Genomic DNA, 19,112 nt, shown 5'->3' with positions numbered 1-19,112 from the left:
TGATTCCAAATCCTGAGTTCTACTTAATTAATCATGCTGCTTCTGTGTACAATTGCCCCAGTAAAATGTAAGCACCATGAGAGCAGGGATAATTTTTTATTTTGTTTTTATATTTCCAAGAGGGAACACAATACCTTAATTATACAAGGTATTTGATGAATTAAATTAGGACAGTTTTCTTCCTAGTGCTATGCTGCACTAGAAGCAATTAGCATCAAACACTTAATTCTAGATGTAGCACCTGATTTTCAATGAAATCAGAGAAAAGCTGTAGGAATACAACCAAGTCTTCTATGCTACTTTGTTCCATCCAAAGACAGCAAATAATACATCCAGGAATACAGTGACATTCTAATAGAACTCTAGCATGAACAGAAACATGGCAAATGAAAATAGATCAAATAACAGCTTCACCTAACTTTAAAAATAATTATCAAAAGTCTTTTTTCCTCTTGAAACTTCTGGAACTTACTGTATATATTAATTGCACTAGATATGCACACTTGTAAAACTCTCATTTTTATATTTTACCAACAATATAATACTTTGGAACAGAAAAGCCCAAAATATTTACAAATGTCAGGAAGGATATTAACAAAAAAGTATAATAGGTTAAAAAAAAAGGACCTGCTTTCTACTCTTCTCTAACCTATCAACCTTCCAAAACTATGAGATTAACCTATTAAAGAAATTTTAATAGAATCCAGTTAATACATAATTGCTGCTTTTTAACCTTTTACCTATAATCCAAGAATTAAAAAATGAATTCAACTAAATAATGCAAACCTAGAGGAAAATAAATAAAAATGACATATATCACATATATGATTTTAAATGATGTCACTGTGCTGAAACGTCTGCACTACAGACAAAAAAAAAGTCTTCCATTGAAAACTTAGATATGGTCAATTATGACAAAATAGTGAATCTGTTATTCATCCAATTTTATTCTAACTCCTAGATCTCTAATACAGAATTATATTTAAATTCCTAAATTTGCTCCCTCCTTACAAATCAGCTATTTTAAAAAACATTGTTAGCTGGGTTTAAAACTTACTTTGAAAGATATAAATTTTTTTTTATTAAACACATATAAAATACATAATTAAGGATGTGCAATTTCATTGTGGTGGGTAATCCCTCTACTTACACAGATCTCAACTTCTCTATGTTTTTAGTAGAGAGTTTCTAAGAGCAGTTGTGACCAAAAAATTCATTACCCTTCCTCCAACTTGGTGATGGGTCTCTCAAACTGTAGGTTGGTCCCTGAATGACAGGCACACTGATCTATATCCCCAGGCCTGTTCATGAAGCCTTATGAAGGTGCTTTCCATCTTAGAAGGGCCTATCAAAGCTTGTGGTCTGCGAATAGACTTTTAAGAACCTAGGTCACTTCCATACCACAAGAGGCACCAAAGGAGAACTTTAGTTAAATTAAAAATATATAACTGTGTAAATATATATATATATGTATGTATACGTGTGTATATATATATATGTATATATGTGTGTATATACATGTTCATGTATACATATACGTATATATATGTGTGTAGATAGAGAAATAGATATAGTGGCTTGGGCTATTAAAAAGAAAATATAACATTATAGTTATACTCGTGCTTAAAGTTACTCCTATCTTTGTTATCTGTTCCTAAGTTTACATTTTTAAAAGCAACTTTAAAAAGGAAAAAAATGCTTAACTCTTGTCTTTTAATTTTTTTTTTCAGTGTACTAAGCACTGATTAAATATTATTAATGAAAAACACAAATTCAAGATACATAATATATACTGTAGTTTTAAAAATGTATATAGATGCAAAATTAGTCAGCTGAAGGAAAAGGCTGATGCCAACTATTTGCTACAAAGTTAGGAAGGCTCATGTAAGGTATTACTAAATGTATTTTTTAAATGATGGTTTTACTTGAACTTTCATTTCAAGAAACTATACATTCATGAAGGGCTACATATAACAAAAATACAGCATTTTGTCTAGGAATAAGAAAAAATACATGCCTCAAGAAATAATTGTAATGACAATATTATTTGGTAATATTTAATGTTTTATATTTCACAAAGCACTGTATAACCATGATGCAAAGAGGACATGCAAGTATTAGTCTCACTTTTAAAGACAAAGAAGCTAAGGTTCAGAGATTACAAGTCTCAGCTATGCCCAACACATATATTTTAGAGCAGGAACTCAAACCTGTCTTTCTGGATCTAAGTCCACTGTTCTTTCAGCTATACTACAAAGTAGCTTACATTATAACATTATTCAACTATATTAATTCAATTTCAATTAGAAAAAAAAAGACACAGGGAGAATCTAAATGACCCAATAATAATTTCAAACAGCAGTAAGTGGCACCTCCTTTTTACCAACAGTTAATAGCCATTACCCCCTTTCTACTGAAATTCTAGATAGAGGGTAACACCTTTCCTGCTGAAGTCTTCAATAAAAAGTTACACTCTAACAGCTGGGCATTTTAAAACTTACCGTCATTCTGGCTTTTATTCTTCATTTCTTCCTTCCATGATGGAATGTCTTTCAAAGGAACATAATCCCTCACGTATTCTTTGCGTCTCTCTTCCAAGGTCATCTTCAGTAAACGTTCTTTTAAAAAAATGCAAATCATCATTTTTATTTTTTAAACTTTAAAACTTAGTATTATTTTTTAAACTTTTGAAAACGTAAGTGGCCTTATGAAGAAATTGAAGTGCTCTTTAAGTAACACTCCCAAAATAATAATTTCACAATTTTAAGTATTAAATACTTGGTAAATTATAAAATTTTAGAGTTGAAAGAAACTTTATAATTAATCTCATTTTGCAGAAAAACTGGAGCCTAAAGAGATGAAGTGACTTGCCCATTTTCTTTCCACTGCTGATAAAAACAGGCACCTTACTCCCAATCAAGAGACTCTGCACATATACCATGCTACCTCTCAATTTTTTTGGACTGATTAATAACAAAAGCAAAATAAATTTTATTCTAGAAGAAAAAAAATTAGCCAATGTTCATAACATCCATGTTTAGTTGAGGAAGATTACTTAATGCTATTTTTAAAAAATATAAACAATATATAAAAAATATTTACAACGCTTAGTTACTGCTGAGATCTGGGAAGATGATCTGTACCTATGATTTCATGGGTTTAGGGAACTCTAGTTGAGGAAATTCCCTCTACCAATGCAAATCAGCAATTCCTCTGTAATGTAAAATTCTTAGTAAGTTATCTAGGGCACCATGCCCATTGTCACACAGTTAAGAATGTTAGAGACATGATTTGTACCTAGGTCCTGACTACAAGGCTAGATTTCTATCTACTATATAGAACACTGCCTCTCACTCTTTAGGTTCAGAAAAGTTATAAATAACTGGTTTTATAAATGTTAGTCATAACTTAGATGAATGTCACCTGACACCTTTACAACTGTAGTCATTTAAGATTTTAAATGAGAAAACAAAATAACAATAAAGGAAACAAATCAAAATATCAAAAGCTAAATCTATCTGCAACTATATAGAACATAATTCACATTGGAAACTTGAAATTATAAAACATATTTAGATAAAATGTAAGTTATCTGCCTCCAATATAATGGGTCTTTTAAGATAAAAGTTTAAAAATGCAGAGCCAAGGACATTAATTTACCAATACATGTACTTTAACTGGCTATTTCTTTAAACCAGGAAATAAATGCATGTCAATAAATACATTGACTACAAAGGAGTATAAGGGGCTACTTCAGTGTTATGTAAAAATTATTCTTAAAGAGCAAAGCAATTCACTTCTTAACAAATACTGTCCACATGAATCACCAAAACAGGCTCCATGTAATCTAAAACAACAATGCAGGCAAGCAAACCATCTATCTTTATTTAGATACTGAGTTCAAGTAAGTTTATATGGGGTCTTGTCATTTCAAGAGGTAGGTCAACATTACTTCATAATTCAACAACTTTAAACAAAAAAAGTAATATATTTTCTAGTAGAATGACTATTGAAAGTGTATAAATTCTATTTTCTCTTTTGTATCAATTGAGATATTAAAAACTCAGAAAGGAAGGTCTCACCACTTTGAAGTGTAACTTAATCTTTAAGTCGTAAGTAATCTAACAGTAACTAAAGATAATTCATCAACATAATCACTCTTAAGTTACATTAAAGACTTTGAAGCTACAAAATTTCTTGTGAAATAAAAATTACAAGTATAACAGCTAATTTAGCTTTGGCCCACAGGCACTTTTATTATTATTTGCCATCAATTGTGCATTTGTTTCTTTATGATTTTATAAACTAGTTACCTTTCTCTCTACACTAATAGAAGCAAATAAGAAAAGTCATGGAAAAAGAAGTTTTAAACATCTGCTAGTCATTTATAGCTGTGTGCTATTAAAAGACAATAATATATGGTGTAGAGTCATTTAAAGTTGGGAAGCTTTGTTATGAAAGAAAATAGGTAATGAGTAATTTCATTTTAATCAAAATATGTAACAAAAAGTTTTTTCCACTTATATGCAATCATTGCTGTTAATTTTAATATCTCAGGATCATGGATAAATCTGTGTGCAAAGGATTTTTAACAATATGTAAAACAAAGGTATAAATTCTGTCTTTCCACAAAGGTAATATGCTGTGGTTAAAATAATTATTAGCCCCCCCTCCCAAAAAAACTGCTATCAACTAAAGTTACCAGGGTTGTCTAAGATTTACTAAATTCTTTTCCAGGGTTTTATTAGGACTCCGGCTTTGAGTCTTAATGTCATAATCATTAATGAAATTTATTGGAAGGCTAGCTTTTTTAGTACTCTAGTTGCCTATAAAAAAAAACACTGTACGATAAAATAGTACATAAGCTAACTGATATTTTAGAGATCGTTTTTCTAAGGTTGTTGTTCTATTTTGTTACATTAAAACGTATCAGTCTTCCATATACCTAATTTTGACAGGATTTGTTTTGACCTATAATTCTCATAATGGCCTTTACCAAAATTCTAAAAGGGAGGGAGGGTGAATGCCTCCCAGTGGTGCTGTGTGAGAAAGACTCTACGGAGTTCTTTTTCAGTTTAAATCTCTTTCTTATCTCCTTTGTTTGCCCTTCTTGCTCATAAAGACTGGGATTTGAAATAGAAGTCTCCAGTTTTTAAGTAGCAGTTTACAAGGTATTTAACTTTCCATTTATTCATTGCTTGAGATTCCCACGGAGAATATTCTATACATTCAGTCTACCTTACAGGGTGATGTGCTTAGAGCAGTAGCACTACAGGTATGTTTTTATATTTTTGTAAAAAGGAAAGGAAAGAGAAATGAAAAGGAAGAGTATGTCAAAAAGTGTGCTTTGTATAAAAATATACTTTCCTGAAACATCATTTTCCCTTTAAAAAAAATATACAAAACGATCGATATAGATGGTTGTTTTTTTTTTTTTTTAAACACAAAATCAGTGACACTGACAATATCGGCTGATTTGGATAAGCCTTATCTGATATACACAAATGTTAGGGAGTTCGTCCTAGACAATGACATAAGTAATAAGAGCTTACTCCAAGAAACTTTAGTTTATCAATGGGGGTCAGAGAAAGAAAAACACATATGAACAAAAAAAAAGCAAAGATTGCTTTCAAGCTATTTATCCTATACTGACCCCACAGTTTGGGGTCAACTTTACTTCATATATACTTATCTATTTAGGAGTGCCCACCCTGTAGAAATAATACCCACACTTCAGTCAAGTCAAAGGGAACAGGGAGGAAGGACAAAACTACAAAGGTGTTGTCATTTTATGCCAATGAAAAACAAGGACGGGACAAGTCGGGGAAGGTGGAGGGGGAGGTGAAGTGGGAGGAGAAAACAGCAGCCACCACTGCCAGGTGACAGCCAGGTCGGCACGTGCAGGTGGATGTGCGAAGGTCCCAGCTGAGGCTGGAGATGGGGGAGGAAGGGGGGAGAGGGAGAGAAGAGGGCAAAATCCTTGCAGGTTCAGGTCCCAACCTGGAAGGATGGAAAGGAGAAGAAAGAAACAAACACTTGAGACCCAGGTGCAAGAGCAGTCTGGGAGGACCGGAGGGGGGGAGGGGGGGGTTGTGTGTGTGTCTCTGTGTGTGTGGTCCTTGCACGTGTGTGTGCACACTCGTGTGCATGTACGGGGATGGGGGCGGGGGAGGGGGGGCCACCACGAGCAACAGAAAGCTCGAGCAGAGGAGGAAGCAATCAGAGAAGAGGAGGGACGGCAGCCTGTGCGGAGGGCGGCACGGCAATCCCACCCTCCCCCCATTCACCCACAACCATAAGCCACCCCAAGAAAATAAAGGGGCTGGTTACCTTTCTCCTCTTTCCACACCTTTTTCTTCCTGTTGCTGGGGTACATGTTGCCGTGGGGGTGGCTGGCTTTGAGATGCAAGTTCCCCAGGCTCACAGGAAAAAAGGGGGGGTGTGTGCGCGCGCGGGGTGGGAGGGGGAACTCGGGGAAATCCAAAAAGTGAAAGAGTCTCTGCCCCCCCCCGCCCGCAGCCGCCGCCGCCGTCCCCCCTTCCTCCGGCTCTCCCTTCCCCGTCTCCTCACTGCCTCTCTCCTGCCTCGGGCTCTGGTTCCGATTCCCCCTCGAAAGACGCCTCGGGAGCTGCAGCCGCGACGGCAGCAGCGGCGGCGGCGGCGGCAGCGGCAGCAGCACCAGCGGCGGCGGCAGCAGCCCCTCAAAGCCTGTCAACTAGGTCACGCCTCGCTCTAACCTAACACCCTCGCAAAGGCCCCGCCTCCCAGCAGCTGGGCGACGGAGCCTCCCATTGGCTAAATGGTCCGCCAGTCTCTCCTCTCTCTCCACCGCGGGCAGGGGCTTCGGCCCCATGGCGCAGGCGCAGGCGCAGGCTCCCCATCCCGACGTTGTGGACGCTGGGGAGCAGGAAAAAGGAGAAAAGAATAGGGAGGCGGGGGAGGGGGCGGAGTGAGTGAAAGGAGAGAAGGGAAAGAAGGTAGTGGGAAGGGACGGGGCGGAGCCAGAGGGTCGGCTGAGCCTGCTGGTAGGGAAGGCTGCGGTGCCTCCTTTGCCTTGGGAAAGTGTTTGAGAGTTGACCTTAGAATGCTACTTACAAGGAATATATGGACTGGATGGATGACAAACGACATAGCAGATAGATTTTCAAAAATAAGCAATTCAACTAGCATTTACTCAACCTCCACAATGCAAAAAGCGCTGTGCTAGGGGCAGGGGATACGAAAATGGAGAAGGGTCCAGTCCCTGCCCTCAAGGAGCTTCTCTTCCACTGGATAAGGATATATTCTGGGAAGCAAAAAAAGGGACAGGGCAGAACATATGAAACATGTACATCCTTGTACAAGCAACCATATAACTGGCCTCGAAGTCAGGAAGCCCTGAGTTCAAATATCTGCCTTTGATGCTAAGGGTGAATTACCAACTACTGGTTTTACCAAGGTTTGTTTCCTCATTTACAAAATGGGGATAATACCCATAGGACTGTCCTTACAAGGATCATAAGGATCAAAAGAAAATGTATGTAAGGTATTTTATTAAAATTTTAAGTGCTAGCTAAATGAGAGATAGCATGTAGTGAGTAGAAAACTGTTCTAAAAAAAAGCCAGGAAGACCTGCATTCAAAAACTGTGTCTGACCCATGTTGGCTGCATGACGCTGGGCAAGTCATGTAACTTCTCAGTGCTAGTCTAGGCAACACTCCAAACCTGAAAGGTGATGAGATACTTTGCATTAGTAAAGGAAATAACCTCTTCCCTAGTTCCCCATACCAATGAAATCACAGGTCTAGTCTTTTTCTATATGTCAAACATTGTTATGACATTTGGGGCTAGGTGGCAAGTCATTTATTATTTATTAAGAAACTGCAGCTTGACTTACAGTTCAGGCTGGAGGTAGGTTACAAAACTGCCCAGCACTTGAACAGAAGGAAGCTGGAGTAAACCCACTCAGGCATTTAACTGTTCAGATGATAGAAACATAGATTTAGAACTGGAAAGGACCTAAGAGATCATCCAATCCATTCCCGGCCTTTGGTATATTATGATGGGTATTTTATATCTAGAAGGAAGGGGAAAGGTGATTCAGGGATTTCCTTAGGACCTATGTATATGGGAAATTTTGTGGCACTGGTTTATGGAGTAATCAAGACAGTAATGTAGGAGATGAGACAAATAAATGAGACAAATGGTGACACAAAGAAAGAAACACAAAAGGTACCACTTTTTATAAATGTACATTTTTAATGCCATAAGATTCTGTTCAAAGGAGCCTATAGGTATTTATATAAAATTAATTATCTGTCATAGAGAAAAGGCTCAAAGTCCATGGAGGACCAAAAAAAGGCAAATTTTCCAAACTTTGTCTCCACTAAGTACTAAATTCCTTTTACTTTTCTTAACAAAGGAAACGACCAGCAAAGGCTGAAATAACAGGTAAGCTTATGAACAAAATTAACAAAAATATATTTTAATTAAAAATTTTGGGGCAGCTAGGTGGCACAGTGAATAGAGCACTGGCCCTGGAGTCAGGAGGACCCGAGTTCAAGTCCAGCCTCAGACACAACACAAAAACTAGCCTGTGACCTTGGGCAAGTCACTTAACCCCAATAGCCCTCCAAAAGCAAAAACAAAAAATTTCATTGAAATGATCTGTAAGATATTGTTGCTACAATGACAATGTTTACTTATGCCCCACATCCATGAATCAGTCACCTGAACAAACTCTTAGATGTTTAGGAATTTTCCTAAAACTTCATCACAATGTATAATAAGCTCTTAATCAATAAAAAAGGATCATATGACTTTTAGCCACTGAATGAAAGGCAAATAATGCCACTCAGGAAACATCTTGTGATTGGTCTGAGATCAAGTAATATGTCTTGGGCTATATAGAAAGAAAGAAAGAAAGAAAGAAAGAAAGAAAGAAAGAAAGAAAGAAAGAAAGAAAGAAAGAAAGAAAGAAAGAAAGAAAGAAAGAAAGAAAGGAAGGAAGGAAGGAAGGAAGGAAGGAAGGAAGGAAGGAAGGAAGGAAGGAAGGAAGAAACAAAGAAAGAAAGAAACAAAGATATTGGACTAGCAGTCATTTCAGTTTAGCAGTGTGCAATGGTAATAGGAATTTGAAGATCTTCGCTGCCCCTTAATAAGCCTAAGGTAATTTGAAGACCTTCTCTGCTTTGAAACTATACCCTGCCCCCTAATAGGCTGAATATAACCACATAGAGCCTGCGGTGGGAGGAGTTTGCTGAAGGGTGGAACAGAGCCCATAGGAAGCTGGGAGTCAGAGCAGCTAGCCATGGTGGGAGAGGACCTATTCGAGAGAGATAGTTAGGCTTGTGAGTAAATGTTGGTTTGTGAGAAGGCTAAAGAATACTGTGGCTTTCTGTGCTATTGTGGCTTATTAACTTCTTTGCTACTGGGATGGAGTCAGCTTAATGATTTTGGGATTCAGTTTTCTGATGTCTGAATAAATGTTTGCTTCTGTCGTCTATATGAAGATTCTGTTATATGTTGTGATGGAGCACTATGCGGGCATATTTATAGTGACTGTTGGTGCTGTGAATATTGTATTGGTGCTACATAGTGGTCCAGCCAAGCAGGAAAGGGTTTTCCCGGTCTGAAACTACCTTGAGGAGTCAGACTCTTACATATATACAAGAGGGGCAGCAAGAGGGAAATAGAATTTTGAGGGAGGGTTATATAACCTCCCCCCCATTTTACAATATTATCAAAGACACTCTATCAGGAAAAACCAATACATCAAGCCAAGAGCATAGGAAAACACACCAAGAAGACACTAAAGAAAGATACAGACTAACATGGGTACAGAAAATAAGTCACTCTAGGAAAGAGTCAATTTCAAGGATTATAACCCTTTGCAGAAAGAAGTACAGTCTATGGACTATATAAGAGCAATGCCCATCTGAGCCTAGTGCAGAATTAAACCTAAGGGCAACTTTATGACAAGTCTATGAAGAGAAGAAAAGGCTTCCAGTAACAAGAAATTGTGAGTTCCAAAGATGGAATTGATCTTCAACCTACTGATCTTCAACTGAGCCACAACCTTTGAAAAAGGTTGCAGTGTCCAATGGGATAGAACTAGCTGAATGTAGTATCTGACTCAGAAGCTGAGACACACACTGAGAATAAATTAGCAACGCCAAGCAAACACAGCCTTAGGGAACAGACCACTGAGGGCAGAAAATGCCAACTATGCACTAAAGAAAGAACTTCCAGTAACCAAGAGTTGTGAGCTTACTCTTCGGTTATGTGTATTCTCTACATGTGTACCTCACCACCATCTTACTTTAAGATTTGTCACACTATCCCTAGGAACCTTGTGTATGCAAGGGGAGAATGCACCCCCAGTTTAGGAGTGGATGTTTTGTGCTAGCTACTCTTGCTAGCTCACTTTAGTAAATAGTTTTTTTTGTAAAAGGTAATTAATTCTAGTTGACTGATTGTCAATGGAAAGGACACTGGTTGGGGCTCATAAGCAACAATATAAGAAACTCCCAGCCCTTCATGAGGAGAGTAGCAGCAGTCTTCCTCTGGAAACAAAAGTGTAAATTAAGGACATTATGCCAAAGAGAATGCAAATACTGTATGGCCAGCAACCAGAATAATTTTGGGGCCCTTCATTTTCAGGGACCGAATGAAGAAATTCTTCATCTAGTACTCTCACTCTTAGATACCTTAGTTTTCAGGTATAGCATTGAGAAAAATTAGCACTTTTTTCTTTTGCTTTAGACTGTATTTGGATAGTCTTTTCTGGTGTGATTCTTTACAAGTCAAATAAGTTTCTTTCTGAGATTAACTATGGACAGAGATTTGTTGTGATTCTATACCCATTTGTTCAAGATTATCCAAATACTTCAGTCTACCTAAAGCACACTATTATAGCCCATAAATGTTCTTAGATTTAGACTGCTTGTCTTATAGTGACATGAGTCCAAAGTATTTGTCTGAGAGTCTTATGGACTTGTAGGTCTATAGAATGAGGCTTGTCTACTGGTTCAGAAACCTCAAATGATCAACCATATGTGCTTAATTCATTTTAAGAGCATTACACCTCTTTGGCCTTATTTTTTTTTACTTTTGTTTTCTTTTTGAGTTAACCTGCTTATCCTGGTGAGTAATGAGTTGGGAACTCCATTTAGATTGCTCTTATGCATTGGAGGCAGCCTTTAGGAAAATTTCATTCGCCCTAACTAAAGGAATGCAGAGAAATTTTTTGTGTGGACTACTGTAGTACCATCTTACACTTGAAAAGTATCACTGGATATAGTTTGGTGCACCTTGTAGGAAAGGGACACTAGAAAGTGTTTTGTCTAGACCTCCAATTAAGTTGTCTTGTATGCTAAAAAGAATCCTGGAAGATTTTTCACTCTGGATAGTTTGGTTTCTCACTTAATCATGAAAGGGAAGTAAGAGGGAGAGAAGGTAATTTTTAGTTGCCTCAAGGCTCTTAATAACTGTCATAAATGACCCATACCTATTCTAGAAGTACTGTTTGGACTACGCTTTCCCTCTGAGGAAGGAAGCTTGATTTCTTTTCTTTTTTGTCATTATTTTGGACCAAAGAAAGTATTTTTTGCAACCACCAAGGCAGCAATCTATTAGATTTTTGTAAAATGATACATTTCTTAATTTGTATGACCATGTGTTTGAAAATGTGGATGAATGTTATTTTCCCGTTTGTTTATGAACTGTGCCACATGGACTTTTCTGAAATTCTTTAGTATAAGGCACTGAAAAAAGACAATGCTTGAACCTCCCCAACTCACTGAAGTGCCATCCAGGATTTGGGACTATGGACTTTGCCCAAAACACCCCAGTTAATTTGCAAAGGAATCACTTAATCCATTTAAAAGGATCATAGGACTTTTGGCCACTGGATGATACCACACAGAAAACCTCCTGTAATTGAGGTCAAGTCACACCTCGTGTGCAATGTATAAATAGAGTCATCAGTCCAGTAGTAGGTTCAGTTTAGCAACAGGCTACTCAAGTGGTGGTGGACTACAGACCCTGGGAGAGCCTTACTAAAATGGTCTATTAAAAAAACAATTGGTACACAACAGTTTCCCTTCCCCTTCCTCCCTCCCAAGCCTATGACACATTCTCTGACAAGTATGTACAGAGTCCAGAAGAGTGGACTCAAACTTGGTTTAAAATGATGAGAGCCATTACATTTCCCTTCAGTGAAGCTCTCTTCTGGGCTCCAAAGGTCAGTGCCTTGGAAGAGTTCAGACTTTTTTGCATATACTGGGAGTTAGTAAGAAAGAAACTGAACCTAGAAAGAATGTTACACTCCTCCCTTTCTCTCCCCTCCCCCAAATTTGACCATGTTATCAAAAAGATTGGTCTAAGAAGAACCAGGAGAAGAAGGAAACACACTGAAGACATACTAAAGATAAACACAAACTAAGGTAGCTTCATAGGATAAATTACTCAAGGAGAAAGGTATTTTTAAGGACAATAATCCTTTGTACCAGAGAGAAATGCAGTTTATGAATTTTTTAAAGGCACTGACCTTTGGAGCCTAGCAAAAAACTACACCAAAGGGAAATTTAATGCCTCTCACTACCATTTTACTCCAAGTTTGAATCCAAACCTCCCCTGGACTCTGTATATATTTGGCAGAGACTGTCACAAGGTGAGGCAGGGGGGAGGAAAGATAGGGAGGATGGGGAAGGAAAGATGTGTACCAGTTGTTTTTACTAGACCATTTTAGTAAATACCTTTGCTACTGTTTGATAATTGATGGGAAGCACTCAAGTGAGGGGTTTTGATAATACTAGAAACTCAGGTCATCAGGGTTGCTAATAGGACCTCAAGAGAAGAAGTCAAGTGACCCTCCTCTGGGGAGCCCAATGAATAAGTGTGAGTTTGTACAGTAGCCCAATATGGGTTCTACAACTATATGTAGCATCTGGGGAAAACCCTCCCAATTAACATATATTACCCCAACTTCAAAGTACTTTATGAGTTGTTCATCCTTCATTTTATAAGGGGACCAGTGACATCACAGGGTGATGTCGACTTTCCCATGAACTGGATTTAAGTGAGGCAGAGTTGCACAAAGTCAATTCTCTCTTCCAGAGTCATTGAAGTCCAGTGACAAGATTAAAGTCAAGATAGCTGGTTATGGCCCAGGATGTAATGAATGACCTTGGCATCTTCAATGTCTGACCAAGCTCTAAGTACTCCACAGTATCTGCTTCAGCCACCTTCATGGCCATTGGAACAAAGTGTTCTCATCCACCCATCCCACCAGGGGAAGTCTTTCAAAATGCATGAGGTAGACATCCTCCTAACCACAGATGAGTTTGAGGTCTGTCAATTACCTTCAACTTGTCTTTGAGACAATTTTACCATGGTATGGTCAGTGTACATGCTACAGGTATGTAGATGAGAGTTGGAGTCAGAGGTAAGAGTTGGGGGCTATCTATACAGACATACCTCAGAGAATATTGTGGGTTTGGTTCCAGACCATAATAATAAAGCAAATATCATAATAAAATGAGTCATACAATTTTTTTGGTTTCCCAGTACATATAAAAGTTATGTTTATACTATACCATAATCCATTAACTGTGTGATAGTTTTTTGTCTAAAAAATGTATATACTTTTATTTACTGCTGAAAAATTGCTAATCATCATCTAAGCCTTCATTGAGTCATAAGTTTTTTACCTTGATTGATGGCTACTGACTGATCAGGGTGGTGGTTGCTAAAGGTTAGGGATGGCTACAGCAATTTCTCAAAATAAGGCAACAATGAAGTTTACCACATTGATTGACTCTTCCTTTCATTCTAACACTCATGTAGGGTTGTTAATTGGTCTAATTTCAATATTGTTGTGCCTCAGGGAATAGGAAGGCTGGAGGAGAGGGAGAGAGACAAGGAATAGCCCTTGTGTCAGAATACACACGCAACATTTATCAGTTAAATTCACTGTCTTATATGGGCATGGTTCATGGCACCACAAAACAATTACAAGAGTAACATAAAAGATCACTAATCACAGACCACCAAAAGAATATAATGAAAAAGTTGGACATATTACCAGATGTGACAAAGAAACAATGTAAGCATGTACTATTGGAAAAATGGCACCAATAAATTTTTTCAATGTAGGGTTGCCACAAACCTTCAATTTGTAAAAATGAAACAAAACAAAACAAAAACCACCATAATATCTGTGAAGTACAATAAAGCAAAGCTCAATAAAATGAGGTATGCCTGTAAAATGGCAATAATCCTCACATTATCTATTTCACAGCTTCATTGCTTTCAACACAAAGAGCTTTAAAATTTGTAAAATGATTTACAAATGTGAACTATTTCTTAAAAATAAAATATGATCTTGAAAAACTTGAAATGAGAGCAAAAAATATTCTGCTTACCCCAAAGGGAGAAACTAGGGAAAAAAAAGTTGGAATGAAAGGAGGAAAGAGGAAATTGTAGACTTGATATAAGGAAGATTTTCTTAACAATTAGAGCTATTCAAAAGTGGAAAGGGCTATCAATGAACCATCATCCTCACAGATGATCTTTAAGCAACATTAGATGATCACTTATTGGATATGCTTTTTAAAAATTGTTCTAAATTTAAACAGAAAAACAAAACCACAAAGAAAAAATATGAAACCATGAGTTTCCATTTCATACCTCTTGCTTTAAAAGTATATAAATTCCACGTTTACTTTCAAATTGTCCTATTTGTCTATATTTCTTTCTGAACTTCCTTCTGTTTTGTCTTGTGCATTTTGAATAATGTTTAATTGGCCTTTTTTGAGGGAAGGGAGGAGGCATACATTACTGCTAATTGGATATATTTTCAGAAGGACTAATTTTTAAGATTTTGATTGGATTAGGTGGTCTCTGAGGCCAACTCTGATAATCTATGATTCTGTTCTGTTCTTATTGTTTCTTCTTTGAGAACAGTAAATCTGTTTTCATTTTATGATAATTCACATTATCTCGAACAATGTCAAGTCAATAAATATTGTCTTGACTATGATGCCAACAATGCTGAAAACTGGTGTTGAATGAAATTTAGGAGAGCAGAAGAATGAATTCTATTTGAGCAGATTATAAAGAATTGTGAAACCTGGAGAAAGAAGGCCATTTCAATGACCTTTGTGATCATAAACCTAAGAAAGTTAGAAAAGAAGCCTATAAAATTTTAAATTTCAAATATGGTATACATCTGCTTTTGTATTCCTCATGTAAACACTGTAAAGTCTGTGTAAGCTCCTTGAGAGAAGGCACTATCATTTTTCAATAAATAGCTTCAAACTTAAAATCTTAGAGAGTTACCTTAGGTGCTAAGAGGTTAAGTGACTTGTCCAGGGTCACATAACCAGTAAGCAAAAAACCAAAGGTTGGAAACAGGAAATCAAACCTACAGGTCTTAGCCCTTTTTTATACAATATTCCTGTGGCCTCTCCTGATCTGCATTATAATAAGTGCTTAATAAATGTATATTGAATTTAATTAAATTTAATTTCCGTAGTCCAAAATGTTTCAACCAGCTCTATTCCTTAGATGCTAAGAATGCTCCATGCATGGAATAGTATACCTGTCAAAACTATGGATAAAAATAACTTATGGTCAAACAAGAAATAGAAAGCATTTCAGGATGTAAAATGGATAATTTTAATTACATAAAGTTCAAAAATTGTTGCAAAAATAAAACCAATGCAGCCAAGATTAGAAGGAAAGCAAAAAACTAGGGAAAATTTTTTTTGCTTTTTTTTTGGAAGGCAATTGGAGTTAAGTGACTTGCCCAAGGTCACATGGCCAGTAAATGGTAAATGTCTGAGGTCACATTTGAACTCAAGTCCTCCTGACTCCAGGGCCAGTGCTCTATTCACTGCACCACCTAGCCGCCCCATTAGGGGAAATTTTTACAGCAAGTTTCTCTGATAAAAATTCTATTTCTCAAATATATAGGGAATTGAGTCAAATTTATAAAAATATGAGTCACCCTCCAATTAACAAATGGTCAAGGGATATGAATAGGCAGTTGTCAGAAGAGATCAAATCTATAATCATATAAAAATGCTTTAAATCACCATTGATTATAGAAATACAAATTAAAACCACTCTCCCATCAGATTAACTAATGTGACAGAAAGGGGAAATGACAAATATTGGAAGGGATGTTGAAAAATTGGGACACTAATACATTTTTGATGGAGTTGCAAACTAATGACCCCACAATTCTGGAGAGCAACTTGGAACTATGCCTAAACTATGCCTAAAACTGTGCTTACCCTTTGACCCAACAGTACCACTTCTAGGTCTGTATCCCAAAGAGAATTTTTAAAAAGGAAAAACCCATATGTATAAAAAATATTTATAGGTGCTCTTTTTGTGGTAATGGAAATTGAAATGGAAATTGAGAGGATGCCCATCAACTGGGGAATGGCTGAACAAGTTCTGATTTTAATGGAATATTATACTATTAGAAATGATGAGAAGGATGCTTTCAGAAAAACCTGGACATACATGAATTGATGCAAAGTGAAGTGAGAATAACCAGGAGAGGATTGTACACAGTAAACAGCAATATTGTATGATGATCAAAAGTGAATGACTTAGGTATTCTCACTCTCAGAAATAAAATGATCCAAAGATAATTCTGAAGGACTTATGGTGAAAAATGCTATCTACCCCAGAGAAAAACTAATGGAATCTGAATACAGATTAAAGCATACTTTTATTAAACTTTATTTTTCTTGGGATTTTTAAAATTTTCTTTTACAACATAGTTAATATGGAAATATGTTTTGTATGATTGCACATGTGTAATCTATATCAAATTGCTTGCTTTCTCAAAGAGGAGAGGAGGTTGAGAATTTAGAACTCAAAATTTTAAAAAATGAATGTTAATTGTTTTACATGTAATTGGAAAAAAATTTAATTTTTAAAATCAAAGAATACAAGTCAAAAAAAGAAGTGCTCCACTTGAACTAAATATATATATACATATATGAAGTGTAGATACATATATACATACATTTATATGCATTTTTTATTTCTGCTCCCTAAAGGCACCCTAATGCTGGCTAAAATGTCCAGCTGACTGTCAGGCAAAGTTATTTTTGGCTTTGACTTCATTATCCTTTGTTCCAGGGACACCTCAGCAAATGAGCAACTTATAGAAGAGGATAAAAGTTCCTATCTAGAGAAGAATAGGAAGAACATAATCTACTCTCCTTGTCTCATAACTCAGATAGGATGGATAGCAGGATGTGTTCAGATCACAATATCATAGGATCCTAGATTTTGAACTGGAAAGGGGCTTTAAAGGCCATTCAGTGTAACCTTCCCCCTCAATTTACAGATAATTAAGGCCCAGAGAGATTAAGTGATTTTCCTAAGGTCACACAAGTAGTAAGGGGAAAAAATCATGATTTGAAACAAAATCTTTTGACTCCAGCATATCCAGTGTTTTTTGCTATTTTCCCAGCTTTTACTGATGGTGAAAATACCTATATTTAAAAAAGAGGAATTTCCATTAGCTAATGGAAACCAGGTTAATGGAAGCACTGGGGTCTAGATAGACAGGGCATCACTCACAAGATAATTCCTACCTGTGACCCTTCCACCCACTACAGCCAGAGGAGCATCTAGGTATGGTTGCCTCACACCCAAGCATCAGCTCTGATTCCGGGTTGACAGTACTTTCCTGGCATCCCATTGGCCCAGAAGGCAGGAAATGGTTGCTTAGCAACATGCCTAGACCCCCACAGACTTGGGGAGAAAAAACCTGTGGGCCAGTCTCTTGTCTGCCTGCCTGTGCTACTAGAAGGAGGAATAGCAGTAGGGGTCAAGGTGCTGCTGCTCAGGAAGATGAAACTCCTGTTCCTGTTGATAGAGATGTGGATGATTCTTGAGCTCACAGTAAAAAGTAGGTTCTTCACTCCTTATTCAGAGTCCTCATGGATTATAGTCCTATCTGTAACTGTAGCACAAGGATGGGTGGAGGTTAGACTACAAAACTAAAAGTCAATGTATGGCAATTAACTCCTCTCTTGGTAGGGAACAACAAAAAGTAAGAATAATGGACCAGGAGGTGACACTCATTCTCAGCAATAAATGGGACAGGAAGAACATCAGTGGAAAAATTCTAAAATAGTAGAATAAGGAGATAAGACTTTAAGGAAAGTTTTATAGAATGGATGGGGGAAGCTTAGGCCAGGTTATGCCAGGTTTAGTTAGGACTTTAGAAACATGAACATTAAGAAGCAGAGACAATTCCAAATCCCAATGGCAAAATCTAGGTGACAAAGGGTAAAAAAGCACAGCACACTTACGAATACATATGGGCCCATATGTGTAATTTTCATTAGTCTAACCCAAAACACTACAATTCTTCTGACTTCAATTTAAAAGTTTCCTGAAAAAATTCCTGTCTTCAAAAAAAATTAGTTTTCTTCTCCAATCTTATTTCCTACATTTTTAACAATTCAATTCAGTTTGATAACACTTCAGGTAATTTCCCCAACTCCAGAGAGCCATCTGTAGGGTATGGCTCATGAGGGTAATCTAAACTAAAGATTTGTAGGACTCCAAAATAGGCAGATATACAAAGGTATCTGAGAAGTAGGTAAACCTATCAAATGACTTAAAAGGTCCAAGTCATAAGAATTAACCCACACAATCCCCTCATCATTCTCAAAACAAAATAGTTGGTACTGCCCTTCATCATTAAAAATCATATTATACTTCTATGACCTCACTTCAGGAGTGCCATTGACAGATATCAACCTGATTTCACTTATGTAACAATTGGATTCTTGAAGTCTCCGAGAACTCTGGCTCTGGAGTCTCTTGCTACTTTGCCTAATTCCACTGTGACACTTTGTGGGTAATCAGTTATACAAATCATAGTCTAAGACCCCATGCAATACCACACTTTATTACCAGATCAGATCACTAACCCAATAGCATAAGATATAAAAAAGCAATGTAAATAATAGGAGAAAATCAAACAACAGATTCTTTGCCCCTCATATGAATGGATGCAAATAATTGTAATACTATTTGAGTTGGTGGATGGGATAAAAATCTCCTGGAAAAAAAACTTCCAAGGAAATGTG

General features: G+C 36.9%; 1 protein-coding gene across 2 annotated transcripts in view; it reads right to left on the bottom strand.

Moving 5' to 3' along the window:
- Window positions 1-6,546, bottom strand: part of MACROD2 (mono-ADP ribosylhydrolase 2) — a 2,250,628-nt gene extending 2,244,082 nt beyond the window's left edge. The window contains exons 1-2 of one of the 2 annotated variants that reach the window (XM_069075441.1): window positions 6,331-6,546; window positions 2,502-2,618 (exon numbers count right to left, since the gene is read on the bottom strand). In XM_069075441.1, the coding sequence (XP_068931542.1) occupies window positions 2,502-2,618; window positions 6,331-6,376 (163 nt within the window). In that variant the 5' untranslated portion in view covers window positions 6,377-6,546. The remainder of the gene's footprint in view (window positions 1-2,501; window positions 2,619-6,330) is intronic. The other variant, XM_069075440.1, reaches the window with a different exon arrangement.
- Window positions 6,547-19,112: the final 12,566 nt, after the last annotated feature.

The sequence above is a fragment of the Petaurus breviceps genome, unplaced genomic scaffold (assembly GCF_028583685.1).
Source record: "Petaurus breviceps papuanus isolate PSGF00001 unplaced genomic scaffold, PetGlider_PUasm1.0 90919, whole genome shotgun sequence".
NCBI lineage: Eukaryota > Metazoa > Chordata > Mammalia > Diprotodontia > Petauridae > Petaurus > Petaurus breviceps.
This window is presented reverse-complemented; position numbering and strand designations above follow the sequence as displayed.